We start from the raw sequence: 19262 nt of genomic DNA on the forward strand, positions 1-19262 counted from the left end.
CCACCACACTCAGCTAATTTTGTATTTTTAGTAGAGACGGGTTTCTCCATGTTGGTCAGGCTGGTCTTGAACTCCCAACCTCAGGTGATCCCCCTGCCTTGGCCTCTCAAAATGCTGAGATTACAGGCGTAAGCCACCGTGCCTGGCTGGACAGAGGACTTTCTAAAGGTCTAGGCACCCTTCCCTTTTGGATAGATTTATTTTGCGTGAATGTGATGGTAATCATTCTTTCTGGTCACGTGTACTATTTGGTGTTTTGTTTTGTTTTGGGTTTTTCATCTTGGGGGAGCCAAAGGAGTAGGGTCTTAGAGTAACATTCTGTGGCAGCCCCCAGTCTGGGACCATGGCTGAGATATTCTGTCATGTCTCCTTTCCCAATATCTATCCATCAGAGCAGAACAAGCTACTTCATGTTCCCTCACCAAACTAGTTTTCAAAGAGTAAAGAAGATAGGGAGCATTTGTTGCCTTATTTCCTATTAAGACTCGAAGAGAAAGGGTGATATAATTGTTTATTGGTTCAAGTACTTTATCTTACAGTGAGAAAAATATAATAAATGATAGTACCTTTCTGACTGGATCCCATTGATCATTGCAAACACAGTTTTAAATTCATTATATGGTTTGAGCTAAAACATACTCCGTATTTGACCCTGACTTCTAGTCTACCTTTCTCCACCCACCTACTGTAAGAAAAAACATCTTCAGGGAAGGCTCTCCAACATAGTCAAAATCTGCTTTTCCCTTTTCCGTAACCCCGCAAGATTACACAAACACAAGCAAAACCTTACAAGTTTATTCTAGAGATTTCAGTTTACCCCTACTGCTACTCCAATGGTTTCCTGACTGAAGTTTAGTCTTTTTTATTTTTGGAAAGTATTATATAAATAAATATCACAGACCAGAAAAGTTTTACAAGTAATGAGTTGCCCTCTTTTAACATCTTAACATATACTCACAGTGTTTCTTTCTTTCTTTCTTTCTTTCTTTTTTTTGAGATGGAGTTTTGCTCTTGTTGCCCAGAGTTAAGTGCAATGGTACGATCTCAGCTCATAGCAACCTCCGCCTCCTGGGTTCAAGCCATTCTCCTGCCTCAGCCTCCGGAGTAACTGGGATTACAGGCATGCACCACCACACCCGGCTAATGTTGTGTTTTTAGTAGAGACGGGGTTTCTCCATGTTGGTCAGGCTGGTCTCAAACTCCAGACCTCAGGTGATCCACCCGCCTCGGCCTCCCAAAGTGCTGGGATTACAAGCGTGAGCCCCCGTGCCCAGCCCACAGTATTTATTTCTTAGAAAATATCTTGTTCTTTGATTTTAGGCCATTAATGGTAAATGATTTTTAAAATGTATTTATATTTCTTAAGCCTAGCATTTCATGCTAAGGATTCAAGTTTAGCAAACACTGTTTTTAAGTATACATAGATCAAGCCATGGAATATAAATTAAGTTATTATTTAATGTTTAAAAATTATGGCCCAATGCAGTGGCTCATGCCTGTAATCCCAGCACTTTGGGAGGCCAAAGCAGGTGGATCACCTGAGGTCAAGAGTTTGAGATTAGCCTGACCAACATGGTGAAATCCCATCTCTACTAAAATACAAAAATTAGCCAGGTGTGGTGATGGATGCCTGTAATCTCAGCTACTTGGAAGGCTGAGGCAGGAGAATTGCTTGAACCCAGAAGGTGGAGGTTGTAGTGAGCTGAGATCGTGCCACTGCACTCCAGCCTGGATGACAGAGCAAGACTCCCTCTCAAAAAAATAAAAATAAATAAAAATTGTATTTGCTGTTTGTTTCTGCTTGCTATTGCTATTAGTTGCAAAATGGCATTTGAATTGAAAGTCAAAGTTTAAATAGCAAAAGGTTTAAATGAGAATACTAAAATTATGCTTTCTTAGATAAGATGTCATTAATTCCCATTGTCAATAACTTTGTTTTACTTATTTATAGTTAGGACTGAGATTCCAAACTTATTTTTAGTTCATTTGTGGTTATACAGTATAATTTTGGGGAAAGTTTGTTTGCAAGTAACAGGAACCCACTTGAATTAGCTGAAATAAGAAAGATACAAGGGAATAATTTATTTTCCCAATTATAGGACATACATCCAGACCTCAAGGATGAATGGAAGACCTTAAGTTTCTGTGCTCTCTGTCTCTTCCTCTACTTCTGGGGCTGTGTGGTCATTCTGTGCTTCCCTCTACTCCATCTGAAGACCAATTTCTTTTAAGACTTTTGTATCTCTTCCTTCATATACTCATCTAGCATGTAGAAAAAGTCCCACTACCTTTTACTTCTAATGCCAATGCCACCTAACTTCAGTTTCTGAGGCTTTTAAAGTCTTAATTCTCTAGGGAAATTTTTGATTACCTTATCTTGGATCTGGTTTTATCCCTGCCTGTTGATTAAATTAGCAACAAACAGGATTTGGTATAAACATGACTATATAGGCGTACCATTCATCAGAGTCTGTAGATAGCATTACCGAAGAAGGAAGAGTGAGTTGGAATAGTGCTCGAAACATTGTTTCTATAGAATATCAACCTATCAGATTGAGTTGAAGAGCTATTATCTTGGAGAACATTTTTCTTTGGGGGTTGAATATCTACAGCCCTGTTAAGTTAGAAAATTAAACATATGAGAAGCTAGTTGAAAAAGCATCCTTGTGTATAAAACCATCAATCAACAAATAGTTTCAAATACCTACTTTGCCAGACTGTGCAGGGTTCCAGTACATGAGTTAACACTGTAAGTATACAAACATGTACACTTGCTCTCCATCCCTCTCTCCCTCTTTATCTCTGACCTGTTAAAAGAAGGTGAATGACTACGGTAGACACAGATCAGTCAGTCAAAGAATAAGCAAAGCTTTCTTATTTGGTATGTCTCAAGAAAGAGATGGTTGGTAGCTGATCAAACTGTTAATCTGAAGTTTAAGCTTATTTTTTCTTTTTTCCTCTCTTGTTCCTCCTCTCTCTCCTTCCCCTTTCCTCTATCCCTAGTTCTTTCCTTCATCCCCTTTTGTTTTCTTTATTTCTGGCTTTCAGTATGATAAAGCCCTCTCTTGTAAACCATATTTAAATTTATATAAACATTATATAATGTTACTGCATTGAGATTTTTTAAAAATATATAAACATTATATGAAAAGTATATAATTAAAATACTCTTCCTATTTCTTAATCTTGCTTTTTCTGTTCTTCTCTTAGATTGCAGAAAAGACAGAACTCAAAATAGCAGAGTCTCGAGAAGGCTATAGACCCATCGCCAAACACTCATCAGTATTATTCTTTAGCATTGCAGACCTGGCTAATATTGATCCCATGTATCAGTACTCTCTCACCTGGTTTGTGAACCTTTATATCAACTCTATTCATGACAGGTAAACATTCTTTCGCTTTATTCATCTTCCTGAGGTTGAATTTTCACAGCCCTTTCCATTTAAAAAGTAACTTTTTAAAAAAAACTTACATAATGTATATTCACTACAGAACATTAAAAATTTGGAAAAATGGCCAGGTACAGTGGCTCACACCTGTAATCTCAGCACTTTGGGAGGCTGAGGCAGGCAGATCATTTGAGGTCAGGAGTTCAAGACCAGCCTGGCCAACATGGTGAAACCCCATATCTACTAAAAATACAAAAATTAGCCAAGCATGGTGGCAGATGCCTGTAATCCCAGCTACTCAGGAGGCTGAGACAGGAGAATCACTTGAACTCAGGAGGTGGATGTTGCAGTGAGCCAATATGGCACCCCTGCTCTCCAGCCTGGGCAACAGAGTGAGACTGTCTCAAAAGCTAAAAATATAAAAAAGTGGAAAAGTGAAAGAAAAAAAGACATATGAAAGATAATCAAAATCTTCTTTCTATCTTAAGTTGTTGTTTCACTCCTACTCAAGATTTAGGCATGGAGGGATTAACTCTAGTTTTTTTTCTTCTCTCTTTTAAATATTTCAGTGAGGCAGGCGCATGATTTGTTTTTCCTAGCAACTCTAGTGTATCTTTCTCCAACCTTGAGGTCTCTCAAAGGCTTCAGTCCCACGTTTCTTTTTTCTTTATTTAATTTAATTAATTAATTTATTTTTGAGACAAGTGTCGCTCTGTCACCCAGGCTAGAGTGCAGTGGAACAATCACTGCTCACTGCAGCCTCAACTTCCTGGGCTCAGGTGATCCACCCACCTCAGCCTTCAGAGTAGCTGGGACTACAGGTGCACACCACTATGTCTGGCTAATTTTTGAATTTTTTTGTAGAGATGGGGTTTCACCATGTTGCCTAGGCTGGTCTCAAACTCCTGGACTCAAGAAATCTGCCTGACTCAGTCTCTGTAAATGCTGAGATTACAGGAGTGAGCCGCTGCACCTGGCCCCACATTTCTAATAGTTTTCTGGATATTTGCACTTTAATCACTTAATGCATGTATGCAAATTTTGGAGTCAGACTGGAGTTGGGGATTACACCTCAGTAGCCACATACTAGCTGCATGCCTACAGGCAAGTTCGTTAACATGAGGTAATTGCCTCAATTTTTCTTATCTATAAAATTGGGATGATAATAATAGTAGCTACCTTTTTGAGTTTTTGAGAATTAGATAATATTTATAAAGTGTTTATAACAATGTCTGGTATTTAGTAACTGCTGTACTTGTTAAGTAAAATAAAAATACAACTGGAGCCAATCATGTATGCTGTAAGAAATTTCTACATTGACTCTTGGTAGAATAACCTCTGCTGAGTGATTGAAATCCCTTCTCAGTTGGCATTTGGAATCTGAATTTATACAACCCATATGATGAAGGAAATTCAAGTTAAAGAATTGACATAAAAATGTCAATATCAAGTTTTGGTGAGGATATGGAATAATTGGAACCCTCTTATACTGCTGGTTGGATTTTAAAATAATGTGGCCACTTTGGAAGTTCTTCAAAATATTAAACCTAGATTTGCCATGTGACTCAGCAATTCCACTCCTGGGTATATACCCAAGAGAATTGATTGCATATGTTCACTTTAAAAACTTAAAGTTAAAAAAATTTAGGCATAAAATGCTATATTCAAGTTACTTGGGTTAGTTTTTCCGCCTTCAACATGAGATGTTATTCATGTGAAATACAGTTAGGTTCATTTGTTTATTTTTATGTTTCATTTTAGGGTTTTTCTTCATCTTTGTTGACTTTAATTTTATTACATGTTTGAGTACAGAAACCATTAATGACTCCAAAATTCAATCCTGTACAAAAAGATTTACTCAGAGAAGTGTCAATACCACCATCCCTTCCATCCCATTCCCATGGTCCTATGTATTACTTTTTAAAAATCAAATTTTTAATTTTGAGTTAAATGTAGATTCACATGCAATTATGAGAAACAATAAGGATCTCATGTACCTTTTACCCAGTTGCCCCAATGGTGACATTTTGAAAACCTGTAGAACAATATCACAACCATGATAATGACATTAATACAGTCAAGATACAGAATATTTCTACCACCACAAGGATCTCTGTGTTGCTCTTTTATAGCTATACCCACTTCCTTCCCATCCTTACCTCTTTCGTAACCCTTGGCAACTACTAACCTGTTCTCCACTTCTATACTTTCGTTACTTCAAAAATTTTATATAAATGGAATCATATGGCATGTAACTTTTTGAGATTGGCTTTTTTTACTCAGCATAATTCTCCAGGGATTCGTTCAGGTTACTATGTGTATAAATATTTGGCTCTTTTTGATGGCTGAGAAATATTTCATAGCATGAATTTACCACAGATTAAAATCTGTTTAATCGTTTACCTGTTGAAGGACTTCTGAATTACTTCCAGTTTGGGGTTACTATGAATAAAAGTGCTATAAACATTCATGTACATATATTTGTGAATAGAAATTTTTATTTCTCTGAGATAAATACCCAGGAGTGCAATTGCTGGGTTATGTAGCAGTTGTTTGTTTAGATTTTTTTCTTTTTTTTTTTTGCAAACAAGACATAGGGTTTATTGAGGACTCTTTTTTTAAGCTTTTAGGTTCAGGGATACATGTGCAGGTTTGTTATACAGGTAAACTGCATGTCACAGGGGGTTAGTATACAGATTATTTTGTCACCCAGGTAATCAGCATGATACCTGAAAGGTAGTGTTTTGAACCTCACTGTCCTCCCACTCTCCACCTTTGAGTAGGCCCCAATGTCTATTGTTTCCTTCCTTTTGTCCAAGTGTACTCATGTTATATTAAGTGAGAACATGCAGTATTTGGCATTCTGTTCCTGCATTAGTTTGCTTAGGATAATGGTCTCCAGCTCCATTCATGTTGCTGCAAAGGACACGAGTTCATTCTTTTTGGTGGCTGTGTTGTATTCCATGTTGTATCTGTACCACATTAGTTTTATCTAGTCTACGATTGACAGGCATCTAGGTTGATTCCAGGTCTTTGCTATTGTGAATAGTGCTGTGATGAACATACGTATACGTGTCTTTATGGTAGAACAATTTGTATTCCTTTGTGTATATACCCAATAATGGATTGCTGGGTCAAATGGTAGTTCTGTTCTAAGCTCTTTGAGAAATCTCCAAACTGCTTTCCATTTTGAACTAATTTACATTCCCACCAGCAGTGTGTAAGTGTTCCCTTTGCTCCACAACTTTGCCAGCTTCTGTTATTTTTTTTTTTTTTGACTTTTTAATTATAGCTGTTCTGACTGGTGCAAGATAGTATTTTATTGTGGTTTTGATTCGCATTTCTCTAATGATTAATGATTTTAAGCGTTTTTTCATATGCTTTTTGGCCATGTGTATGTCTTCTTTTGAAAAGTGTCTATGTCCTTTGCCTCCTTTTTAATGGGGTTGTTAGTTTTATGCTTGTTAATTAATTTAAGTTTCTTACAGATTTTGGATATTTGATCTTTGTCAGATGTACAGTTTGAAAATATTTTCTCCCATTGTGTGGGCTGTTTACTCTGTTGATAGTTTATTTTGCTGTGCAGAAGCTCTTTAGTTGAGTTTTAAAAAATTTTTTTAAAGAAAGTGACAGCCTGGGCAACATAGTGAAACCCCATCTCTACAAAAAAAAAAAAAAAAAAAAAACTAGCTGGGCATGGTGCCATGCACCTGTAGTCCCAGCTACTTAGGAGGCTAAGATGGGAAGATTACTTGAGCCCAGGAGGTAGAGGTTGCAGTGAGCTGTGATCATGCTACTGCACTCTAGCCTGGGTGACAGAGTGAGACCCTGTCTCAAAAAAAAAATAATAATAAAGTGCCAAACTATTTTTTAGAATGGCTACATCATTTTATATTCCCATAGGTATTATATTTTTAATTGAACTAAAAATATTGAAAGCAATATATGCTTATTGCAAACATTTTTTGAAATATGAGAGTATAAAGAATATCAGTCATAACTCCACCCAGTAATTACATTTATCCATATGTTTTCTGACCTTTTATGTATTTTTTTTCTTTTTGAGACGGAGTCTTATTCCATTACCCAGGCTCAAGTGCAGTGGCGTGATCTCACACTACAACTCTCCACCTCCCGGGTTCAAGCAATTCTCCTGCCTCAGCCTCCCTCGTAACTGGGATTACAGGATTGTACCACCCATGGCTAATTTTTGTATTTTTTGTAGAGATCAGGTTTCACCATGTTGGCCAAGCTGGTCTCAAACTTCTGACCTCAAATGATCCACCCACCTCGGCCTCCTAAAGTGCTGGGATTACAGGCAAGAGGCACTGTGCCTGACCTTTTCATGCATTTTAAAAATATGTAGATCTTTATCTAGATTTTTTGCTTATTTGGGGCAGGCAAATGTTTCATAATTCTTTGTCTTTTACATTTCCCTCCCTAGCACAGAGCCTGACACTAATAGAGATTTAATAGGCATTTTTAAAAAATTAACTGATTGTTTTCAGTCACTGTGGGGCAGAATAAGATATTTAGGATTTGGAAAATAGAGAGATGGTATAAGCCGTATTTCACTTTCTCAGAGAATTATACCCTACATTTTAAAACTTTTTATTTTAAAATACTTATGGACCACAAGAAGTTGCACACGGAAAAATATGTGCAGAGAGGTTTCCTGTACCTTTCATTTGGTTTCTCCAATGCTAGTATCTTGCCTATAGTACAGCCGAGAAACTGACATGGCTACAACCCATAGAGCTTATTCAGATTTCACCAGTTTTACATGCCTTCGTGTGTGTGTCTTTATATGTTTTTAATAGTGATACTTTTGTAAAATAAAAAGTGCATATGTTAATTCACATTGCTTATATTTTCCTAGTTTTGTTTGACAACACATTTTCCTTCTTTTTAACTTTTAGTAACAAATCCAAGATTTTGGAAAAGCGCCTACGATATTTAAATGACCACTTCACATACAACTTATATTGTAATATATGCCGATCACTATTTGAGAAGGACAAGCTGTTATTTTCCTTTTTATTATGTGCCAATCTTCTTCTGTAAGTTACTTGCTTTTTCCATAATTTACTTATTTTTAAAACCTCCCTGGAAAATCAAATCTGTAAATATATCTTCTCACAGAAGGCTATATTTTTCTTTGCTTAAGTCATGATTTTACTTGTGCATTTCACTGATAACAATAGCTTCTACAATAGTATTGGTGTTTATTTAATTTTTTAAATTTACATAACATAGAAAAGTTCACAGAGTATTAATGTACAGTTCAACAAATTCTTACAAAGGGAAGATCTGGTGATGAAATAGAACATTTCCCCACCATCCTTGAAGCACTTGTACTCCTTTCAGTTACCACCTCCTTACTCCCCAAAAAGGTAACTACTACACTCACTTAAAACACTGCAGTTTAGTTTGACATATATAAGCAAGTAATATGTATTCTTTATTCTTTTATCTGGCTTCTTTTCCTAAACATTACTTTCATGAGACTCATCCATGTCGTAGCATGAGGCTAGTTCATTTGCTGTGACTACTTTACAGTATTCCATTAGAAGAATACATTGATGTTTACCTGTCTACTCAATGAACAGATGGGTTGTTTCCAGTTTGGCACTAGTGTAAGTAATGGTGCTATGAACAATCGTGTATAAATGTAGGGGCACACGTGCACACATTTCTGTTGGGAAGATGCCTAGAAAGAAAGTTACAAATTGTTTTCCAGAATGATTGTACCAATTTACATCCCATTAACAGAATTTGAGCATTCCATTGCACCAGATCCCCACCAATGTTTTATTTTTGTTGTTTTCGTTGTTTGTTTGTTTTGAGACAGAGTCTCACTCTGTTGCCCAGGCTGGAGTGCAGTTGTGGGATCTCGGCTTACCACAACCTCTGCCTCCTGGGTTCAAGCGATTCTCCTGCCTCAGCCTCCAGAGTAGCTGGGACTACAGGCATGCACCACCATGCCTGGCTAATTTTTGTATTTTTAGTAGAGACAGGGTTTCACTATGTTGGCCAGGCTGGTCTCAAACTCCTGACCTCGTGATCTGCCTGCCTCGGCCTCCCAAAGTGCTGGTATTACAGGCGTGAGCCACCGTGCCTGGCCCCCACCAATGTTTTATATTGTTGTTTAAAAGAAATCTATTTTGGTATGTGATACATATTATTGAATCATGGTATGAATTTATATTTCTCTGATGACTAATGAAGTTAAACACTAGTTCATGTTTATAGGCCACTTGGAAATCTTCTAGTGTACTTATTCACATCACTTGCCTATTTATGGGGTTTTTCTTAGGGATTTGTATGAGTTCTTTATATATTCTAGACACAAATCCCTTGACAATTATTTAATTGTGTGACAAATTGGCACTCACTCTAGTTTGCTTTCTCTTTCTCTTAATGCTGCCTTTTGCTGAACACAAGTTCTTAATTTTAATATAGTCTGATTTATGGTTCTTGCTTTGTGAAAACTCTTTTCACAGCCCAATATTATGAAGGTATTCTCCTATATAACCATCTGGAAGCTTTATTATGCCTTTCACATTTAGATGTACAAGCCACATGCAACTGATGTGTGTACCTGGTCTAAGGAAATGTCAAATTTTACATTTTTTCCATGTAGCTCTCCACTTGTTGAAAAAACTGGCCCTTTCCCTACTGCTCTGTAGTGCCTTCCTTGCCATAAAAAATACATTCATATATCTAGATCTGTTTCTGGACTGTCTATTCAGTTCCATTAATGTGTTTGTCTGTAATTAATCTTGATGTCTGATAGTGTTTCATCTTGTTCTTTAATTTTTTATTTATTTCAACTGGTTTTTGGGGGAACCGGTGGTGTTTGGTTATGTGAATAAGTTCTTTAGTGGTGATTTCTGAGATTTTGGTGCACCCATCACCAGAGCACCTATGTGTAGTCTCTTATCCCTCTCCCCCCCCAAAAGTTTCTCTCAAGTCCCCAAAGTCCAATGTACCATTCTTATGCCTTTATGACCTCATAGCATAGCTCCCTTATATGAGTGAGAACATAAGAAGTTTGCCTTTACTTTACAGTAAGTGAAGTGAGTTACTTCACTTAGAATAATAGTCTCCAGGCCAGGTGTGGTGGCTAATGCCTGTAATCCCAGCACTTTGGGAGGCCAAGGCAAGTGGATCACCTGAGTTCAGGAGCTGAAGACCACCCAGGGCAACATCGTGAAACTCTGTCTCTACTGAAAATACAAAAAAATTAACCAGGTGTGGTGGCACATGCCTGTAGTCCCAGCTACACAGGAGGCTGAGGCAAGAATCAGTTGAGCCTCGGAGGCAAAGGTTGCAGTAAGCCGAGATAGTGCCACTGTATATCAGCTTGGGCTACAGAGTGAGACTCTGTCTAAAAATAAATAAAGTAATAGTCTCCAATTCCATCCAGGTTGCTGCGAATGCCATCATTTTGTTCCTTTTTATGGCTGAGTAGTATTTTGTAGTACATATATATATTTCGCATTTTCTTTATCTACTTGTTGATTGATGGACATTGGGGCTGGTTTCATACTTTTGCAATTGCAAATTGTGCTGCTATAAACGTGTGTAAGGTGTCTTTTTCATATACTGACTTCTTTTCCTCTGGGTAGATACCGAGTAGTGGGATCGCTGGATCAAACAGTAGATCTACTTTTAGCTCTTTAAAGAATCTCCACACTGTTTTCTATAGCGGTTGTACTAGTTTACGTTCCCACCAACAGTGTAAAAGTGTACCCTTTTCACTGCATCCACGTCAACATCTTTTTTTTTTTTTTTGTTTTTTAATGGCCATTCTTGCAGGAGTGAGGTGGTATCATGTTGTGGTTTCGATTTGCATTTCCCTGATAATTAGTGATGTTGAGCATTTTTCCATATGCTTGTTGGCCATTTTTCCATATGCCTGTTGACCGTATATCTTCTTTTGAGAATTGTCTGTTCATGTCCTTAGCCCACTTTTTTAATAAGATTGTTTGTTGTTGTTGTTGTTTTTTCTTGCTAATTTGTTTGAGTTCTTTGTAGATTCTGGATATTAATCCTTTGCCAGATGTATAGATTGTGATGATTTTCTTCCACTCTGTGGATTGTCTGTTAACTCTGCTGATTATTTCTTTTGCTGTGCAGAAGGTTTTTAGTTTAATTAAGTCCCATCTATTTATCTTTATTTTTGTTGCATTTGTTTGTTCTTCTTTTATACAAGAGTGTCTTTCTTATTCTTGGATCTTTGCATTTCCATATAAATATTAGCATCATCTGGTCAAGTCCAAAGTGGAAAGATACCCAGTAATATGTGGAAGTTTTGATTAGGAGTGCATTGGAACTGTAAATCAGTTTGTGGGAAATTAACAATTTTATAATATTGAGTGTTTCAGTCTAAGAACATAGTATGTCACTCCATTTTCCTTAGTTCTTTTTCATTTCACTCTATAATGTTTCATAGTTTTCTATGTCTTGCCCGTCCTTTTTTTTGAAAAGGCTTTATTTTGTAGAGCAACTTTAGATCCACAGCAAAACTGAGCAGAAGACACAGAGATTTCTTATATACAACCTACTGCACTAACAAAACCCCTTACCAGCGTGATATATTTGTTAGAATCTATGAGCTTGCATTGACATATCATTGTCACTCATAAGTAAGTTCATAGCTAACATCAGGCTTCACTCTGGGTGTTATATACCTATCAATTTTGACAAGTGTATAATGTCCTATGTCTATCATTATAGTTTCACTCCTCTGTGTTCTATTTATTCAGCCCTCCCTCTCCTCAACCCTGCCAATCACTGATTCTTTTGTTATCTCCATGGTTTAGTTTTGTAATTTCCAGAGGGTTATATAGTTGGAATTATGCACTATGTATGCCTTTTCAGATGGGCTTTTTTTCTCTTAGTTATAAGGTTCCTGCATATCTTTTCATGGCTTGATGGCTTATTTCTTTTTAGTGCTGAATTATATTCCATTGTTTGGATGTACCACAGTTTATTCATTAACCTACTGATGGACATCTTATTGCTCCTAAGTTTGGGCAATTATGAATAAATATGCTACAAACATTCATGTGTAAGTTTTTGTGTGAACATAAGTTTTCAATTCCTTTGGGTAAGTACCAGGTTTGCAACAGCTGGATTGTATGGTAAGAGTATGTTTAGTTTTGTAAAAAACTACCAAACTGTCTTCCTGAGTGGCCATAACATTTAGCGTCTCCACCAGTAATGAATAAGAGTTCATGTTGCCTATTTTGGAAAGTGGCTGTTTTAATAGTGTTTAGTGATATTTCATTTTAATTTGGAATTTCCTAATGAAATGTGATGTTGAGCATCTTTTCCTATTCTTATTTGCCAACTATATATCTTTTTTGGTTAAATGTCTGTTCAGGTGTTTTGCCTTTTTTTTTTTTCCTGAGGCAGATTCTTGATCTCTCATCCAGGCTAGAGTACAGTGGTTCTATCTTGTCTCGGCTCACTGCAACCTCCACCTCCTGGGGTCAATTGATTCTCCTGCCTCAGCCTTCCGAGTAGCTGAGATTACAGCCACCTACCATCAAGCCTGGCTAATTTTTGTATTTTTAGTAGAGACAGGGTTTTACCATGTTGGCCAGGCTAGTCATGAACTCCTGACCTCAAGTGAGCTGCCTGCCTTGGCCTCCCAAAGTGCTGGGATTGCAGGTATGAACCACTGTGCCCAGCTCTCAAATGTTTTTTCTGCATCTTTTGATAGGATCATATGGTTTTACTTCTTTACTCTCTTGCTATGATGAATTACATTAATTAATTTTCACTTGTTGAATCACCCTTTCATACCTATAATAAATCCTGCTTAATCATGGTGTATAATTCTTTCCATACATTATTGGATTTGAGTTGCTAATATTTTGTTGCTAATATGCTCCTTTTGTTGAGGATTTTTGCATCTATTTTTATGAGAGATTTTGGGATTGTAGTTTTCCTTCCTTGTAATGTCTTGCTTGGTTCTGGTGTTAGGTAATACTGACCTCATAGAACCAGTTAGGAAGTATTTCTTCCACTATTTTCTGAAAGACATGGTGGAATTGGTTTAATTTCTTCCTATATGTTTAGTAGAATTCTTCAGTGAACCCATCTGGGCTTGGTACTTTCTGTTTTAGATGATTATTAATTATTGATTCAATTTCGTTAATAGATACAGGTCTATTCATATTATCTATTTTTCCTTGTGAGAGTTTTGGGAGATTGTGACTTCTTTATCTTTATGTAATGCTCCTCTTAATTCCCAATAATTTTCCTTGCTCTGAAGTCTTCTTAGTCTGAAATCAATATAACTACCTTACTTCCCCTTCATTAGTGTTAACATGGTATATCTTTCTCTATCTCTACTTTTAATGTATCTGTGTTTTTATATGTTCAAAGTGGGCTTCCTGTAGACAACATTTAGTTGGGTCTTGCTTTTGGATCCACTCTGACAACCTGTCTTTTAATTGATGTATTTAGATCATTGACATTTAAACTGATTACTGATACAGTTGGATTAATATCTACCATATATGTTACTGTTTCCTATTCATTACCCTTGTTCTGTTGTTGTTATTGTTTTTATCTTCTATTTTTCTGTCTTCTCTGGTTTTAGCTATTTTGTATGATTTCATTTTTTCTCTTCTCTTAGAAGATCAATTATACTTGCTTCTTAAAAAAAACTTTTAGTTATTGCCCTTGAGTTTGCAATGTACATTTACAACTAATCTATCTAAGTCCTCATTTAAATAACACTGTACCACTTCCTGCAATTACTTTGTAACTCCAGTTTCCCCTCCCACTCTCCCTTGTAACATTGTGGTCATTCATTTCACTTATCCATAGCCATAGTCATCAAATACATTGTTGCTATTATTATTTTGCACAGCTGTTATTTTCATTTTTGTATCTTTTAATTAGCGCATAATAATTGTATGTATTTTTCAGTTTCATAGTAATATTTCAGAACATACAGGTTATAGTGATCAGATCAGGGTAATGAGCATATCCATCATCTCAAACATTTATCACTTCTTTGTGCTATAGGAACATTCGGTATTCTCTCTTCTAGTTATTAAAAAATACATACAAGTGACCCTTGAACAACATAGGTTCCAGCTACTCCAGTCCACTTATACATGGATTTTTAAAAAAATATATTGGAAACATTTTTTAAGATTTGTGACACTTTGGAAAAACACAGATGAGCTGCCTAGCCAGAAACACTCAAAAACTTAAGATTGGGTATGTCATAAATACATAAAATACTTGTAGATACTAGTCTATTTTTATCATTTACTACCATAAAATATGCACAAATCTATTATAAAAAGTTAAAATTTATCAAAACTCACACACTCACAGTCCATACATGGCATCCTTTGTAGTCAAGAAATGTAAACAAATATAAAGATGCAGTATCAAGTCATAACTGCATAAAATTAACTGTAGCACACACTATACTACTGTAATAATTTTGTAGCCCCATCCTGTTGCTGTTGATGTGAACTTAAGTGTTATGATTCTCCACTTAAAATGTCAGGTGATGCTCATCATCTCAAGAGCAGTTCGTCTCTTCAGTACATTGGGTATAGCAGTAAAAAGTGATCTCTTCACGGTTCTCGTGTATTTTTCATTGTGTTTAGTACAATATCACAAACTTGGAATAACATAGAACAAAGTGACACTAGTGTATAATTCTTTGTATGCATTATTGGATTTCATTTGCTAATATTTTGTCGAGGATTTTTGTGTCTATTTTCATGAGAGATTTGGTTTGTAGTTTTCCTGGAAGTTCTCCCAAGAGACAGAGAAGAGTCATTACAGTACAAGAGAAAATGGAATTGTTTGATATTTACCATAAGTTGAGGTCTGCAGCCATGGTTACCCACCATTTCAGACAGACATTTCATCTTGTAAACAGATTATGTAAACTTATAGTATCGATAAATACAGTATATACTGTAAATGCATTTTTCTTATGATTTTCTTGATAATATTTTCTTTTTCTGGTGTACTTTATTATAAGAATATCATATGTAATGCATATAACATGTAAAATATATACACTAATTGACTATCAGTAAGATTTTCAGTCAACAATAGACTATTAGTAGTTAAGTTTTGAGGGAGTCAAAAATTATACATGAATTTTGACCACATGGGGGGTCAGCACCTTAACTCCTGTGCTGGTTGTTCGAGAGTCAAATGTAATATATTATTGTTAACTATACTCATCCTACAGTGCCACTGAATACTAGAACTTCTTTTGTATCCTTTAACAAATTTCTCCCTATTCCCTGCTTTTCCCTATGTTTCCCAGCCTCTAATATACTCTGTTCTACTTTTTACTTCTATGAAATCAACTTTTTTTAGCTTCTACCTATGAGAACATGTGGTGTTTAACTTTCTGTTCCTGGCATATTTCACTGAACATGTCTTTCAGTTTCATTCATGTTGCCACAAATGAGAAATTTTCATTCTTTTTATGGCTGAATAGTATTCCATTGCGTATGTATACCACATTGTTTGTATCCCTTCATCTGTTGTTGGACACTTAGGTTGATTCCATACCTTGGTTATTGTGAATAGTGCTACCAAAAAAAATCAGGGTGCAGATGTCTCTTCAATATAATGATTTGCTTTCCTTTAGATAAAGGCCTGGTCATGGGATCGCTGGATCATACGGTAGTTTGATTTGTAGTTTTCTGAGGAACCTCCGTACTGTTCTCCATACTGGTTGTACTAGTTTACATTTCTACCAATAGTGCATAAGAGTTCCCTTTTCTCTGCATCCTCACCAGCATTTGTATTTTTTGGCTTTTTGATGATAGCCATTCTAACTGGGGTGAGATGATATCTCATCGTGGTTTTAATTTGCATTTCCCTAATTATTAATGATTCTGAACATTTTTTCATGTGTTTTTGGCCATTTGTGTGTGTTCTTTTTTTTTTTTTTTTTGAGAAATGTCTGTTCAGATCATTTGCCTATTTTTTTTTTCCTTTTGAGACAGAGTCTCACTTTGTTGCCCAGGCTGGAGTGCAGTGGCACTTTCTTGGTTCACTGTAACCTCCACCTGCCTGGCTCAGGTGATGCTCCCACCTCAGCCTCCCAAGTAGCTGGGACACAGGCACATGCTACCATGTTTGGCTAATTTTTGTATTTTTCTTTTTTTGAGAGAGTGTTTTGCTATGTTGCCCAGTCATGCACCCTGGGCTAAAGTGATCCACCTGCCTTGGCCTCCCAGAGTGCTGGGATTACAGGCATGAACCACCATGCTAGCCTCATTTGCCCATTTAAAAATTAGATTTATTTTTTTTCTGTTGAGATGTTTGAGTTCCTTGTATATTCTGTATATTAATTCCTTGATGGATGAATAGTTTGCAGATATTTTCTTTTTCTTTTTCTTTTCTCTTTTTATTTTATTTTATTTTATTTTTGAGATGGAGTCTCAGTCTGTCGCCCAGGCTGGAGTACAGTGGTGCGATCTCAGCTCACTGCAACCTCTACGTCCTGGGTTCAAGTGATTCTCCTACCTCAGCCTCCTCAGTAGCTGGGATTACAGGCACCCACCACCATGCCTGGCTAATTTTTTGTGTGTGTTTTTAGTAGAGACGGGGTTTCACCATGTTGGTCAGGCTGGTTTCAAACCTCATGATCCATCTGTCTCAGCCTCCCAAAGTGCTAGGATTACAGGTATAAGCCACCGGGTCTGGCCAGTTTGCAAATATTTTCTCCCATTCTATAGGTTGTATTTTCACTGTGTTGATTGTGTCTTTTGGTGTGCAGAAGTTTTTAGTTTAATATAATCCCACTTATTTGTATTTTGCTTTTGTTTCCTGTGCTTTTGAGATCTTATTCATAAAATCTTTTCCAGGACTGATGTCCTGAAGCATTTCCCCATGTTTTCTTCTAGTAATTTTATAGCTTCAGGTTTTACATTTAGGTCTTTAAGCCATTTTGAGTTGATTTTTGTATAGAATAAGAGGAGATGGTCTAGTTTTGTTCTTCTGTGTATAGATATCCAATTTTCCCCAGAACCATTTACTAAAGAGACTGTCCTTCCCCCAATCAGTGTTCTTGGTACCTTTCTCAAAAGTCAGTTGGCTGTAGATACATGGATTAATTTCTCAGTTCTCTATTCTATTCCACTGGTCTATGTGTCTGATTATATGCCAGTACCATGCTGTTTTCATTAATATAGCTTTGTAGTATATTTTGAAGTCTGGTACTGTGACGCATCTAGCTTTGTTCGTTTTGCTTAGTATTGTTTTGGCTATTTGGGGTCTTTTGTGGTTCAATGCAAAATTTAGGATTTTTTTTTTCTATTTCTGTGAAGAACATCATTGGTATATTGAAAGAGAGTGCATTGAATCTTTTGATCACCTTGGGTAGTATGGTCATTTTAACAGTATTAATTTTTCTAGTCCATGAAGATGGGATGTCATTCTATTTTTGGTGTCGTCTTCAATTTCTTTCATCATTGTTTTTTGGTGTTTTTTAAGTTTTCCTTGTAGAGAGCCTTCACCTCCTTGGCTAAATTTATTCCTAGGTATTTTACTTTTTGCAATTTTTGCAGATGGGATTACTTTCTTGGTTTCTTTTCCAGCTAGTTCATTGTTTTCATATAAAAACACCACCAATTTTTGTATGTTGGTATTTGTATCCTGCAACTTTTGCTGAATTTATTGGTTTTTAGAGTTTTTTGGTAGAGTCTATGTTTTTCTATATATAAAATCATGTCATCTGCAAAGAAGGACAATTTGACTTCCTCCTTTCTAATTTGAATGCCCTTCATTTTTTTTCCCTTGCATAATTGCTCTGGCTAAGACTTTCAATACTATTAATGTGTTAAATAAGAGTGATGAGAATGAGTATCCTTGTCCTGTTCCAGTTCAGTATGATGGTAGCTGTGGGTTTGTCTTATATGGCCTTTATTGTGTTAAGGTACTTGCTTCTATGCCTAATTTATTGAGAGTTTTTATCATGAGGGATATTGAATTTTATCAAATGCTTTTTCTGGATCTATTGAGATGATCATATTGGTTTTGTCCTTCATTCTGTTGTGATGCATCACATTATTTGTGTAGGTTGAATAATCCTTGCATCCCTAGGATAAATCCACTTGATTATAGTGTATGATATTTTTGATGTGCTGTTGAATTTGGTTTACTATATTTTGTTGAGGATTTTTGCATTTATGTTCAGAGATATTGGTCTGTAGTTTTTTTATGTTGTTTTTATCTGGTTTTGGTGTCAGGGTTATGCTGGCCTTGTAAAATGGGTTTGGAAGAATTCCCTCCCCTTCAATTTTTTGGAATAGTTTGAGAGGAATTTTAAAGAATATTAGTTCTTTAAAAGTTTGATAGAATTCAGCAGTGAAGACATCTGGTCCTGGACTTTTCTTTCTTGATTTCCTTTTCATTACTGTGATTCAATCTCATTACTCATTATTGATCTGTTCAAGTTTTCTATTTCTTCTTGGTTCAATCTTGATAGGTTGTATGTATCAACAAATTTACTCATTTTCTCTAAGTTTTCAAATTGATTAGTTTATAATTGTTTATCATAGTCTCTGATGATCTTTTGTATTTCCGCAGCATCAACTGTAATGTCTCCTTTTGTTTGTGATTTTACTTTTTTGAGTCTTCTCTCTTTTTTTCTTAGTCTAGTTAATGCTTTGTCAATTTTGTTGATGTTTTTGAAAATCTAACTTTTTGTTTCATTGATATTTTCTATTTTTTTAGTCTCAATGTCATTTATTTCTGCTTTTTATGTTTTTCCTTTTTCTAAATTTGAGTTTGGTTTGTTCTTTTCTAGTTTCTTGAGGTGCATCATTAGCTTATTGATTTGAAATCTTTCTACTTTTT

At 36.0% G+C, this 19262-nt stretch overlaps 1 protein-coding gene across 1 annotated transcript in view; it reads left to right on the forward strand.

Moving 5' to 3' along the window:
• The window catches only part of DNAH12 (dynein, axonemal, heavy chain 12), a 246484-nt gene that overhangs the window by 188905 nt on the left and 38317 nt on the right, over positions 1–19262 (forward strand). Inside the window, 2 exon segments of the mRNA XM_011947302.1 lie at positions 3211–3383; positions 8309–8449. Coding sequence (XP_011802692.1) covers positions 3211–3383; positions 8309–8449 — 314 coding nt within the window.

Source organism: Colobus angolensis, unplaced genomic scaffold (genome assembly GCF_000951035.1).
Source record: "Colobus angolensis palliatus isolate OR3802 unplaced genomic scaffold, Cang.pa_1.0 Scaffold26, whole genome shotgun sequence".
NCBI lineage: Eukaryota > Metazoa > Chordata > Mammalia > Primates > Cercopithecidae > Colobus > Colobus angolensis.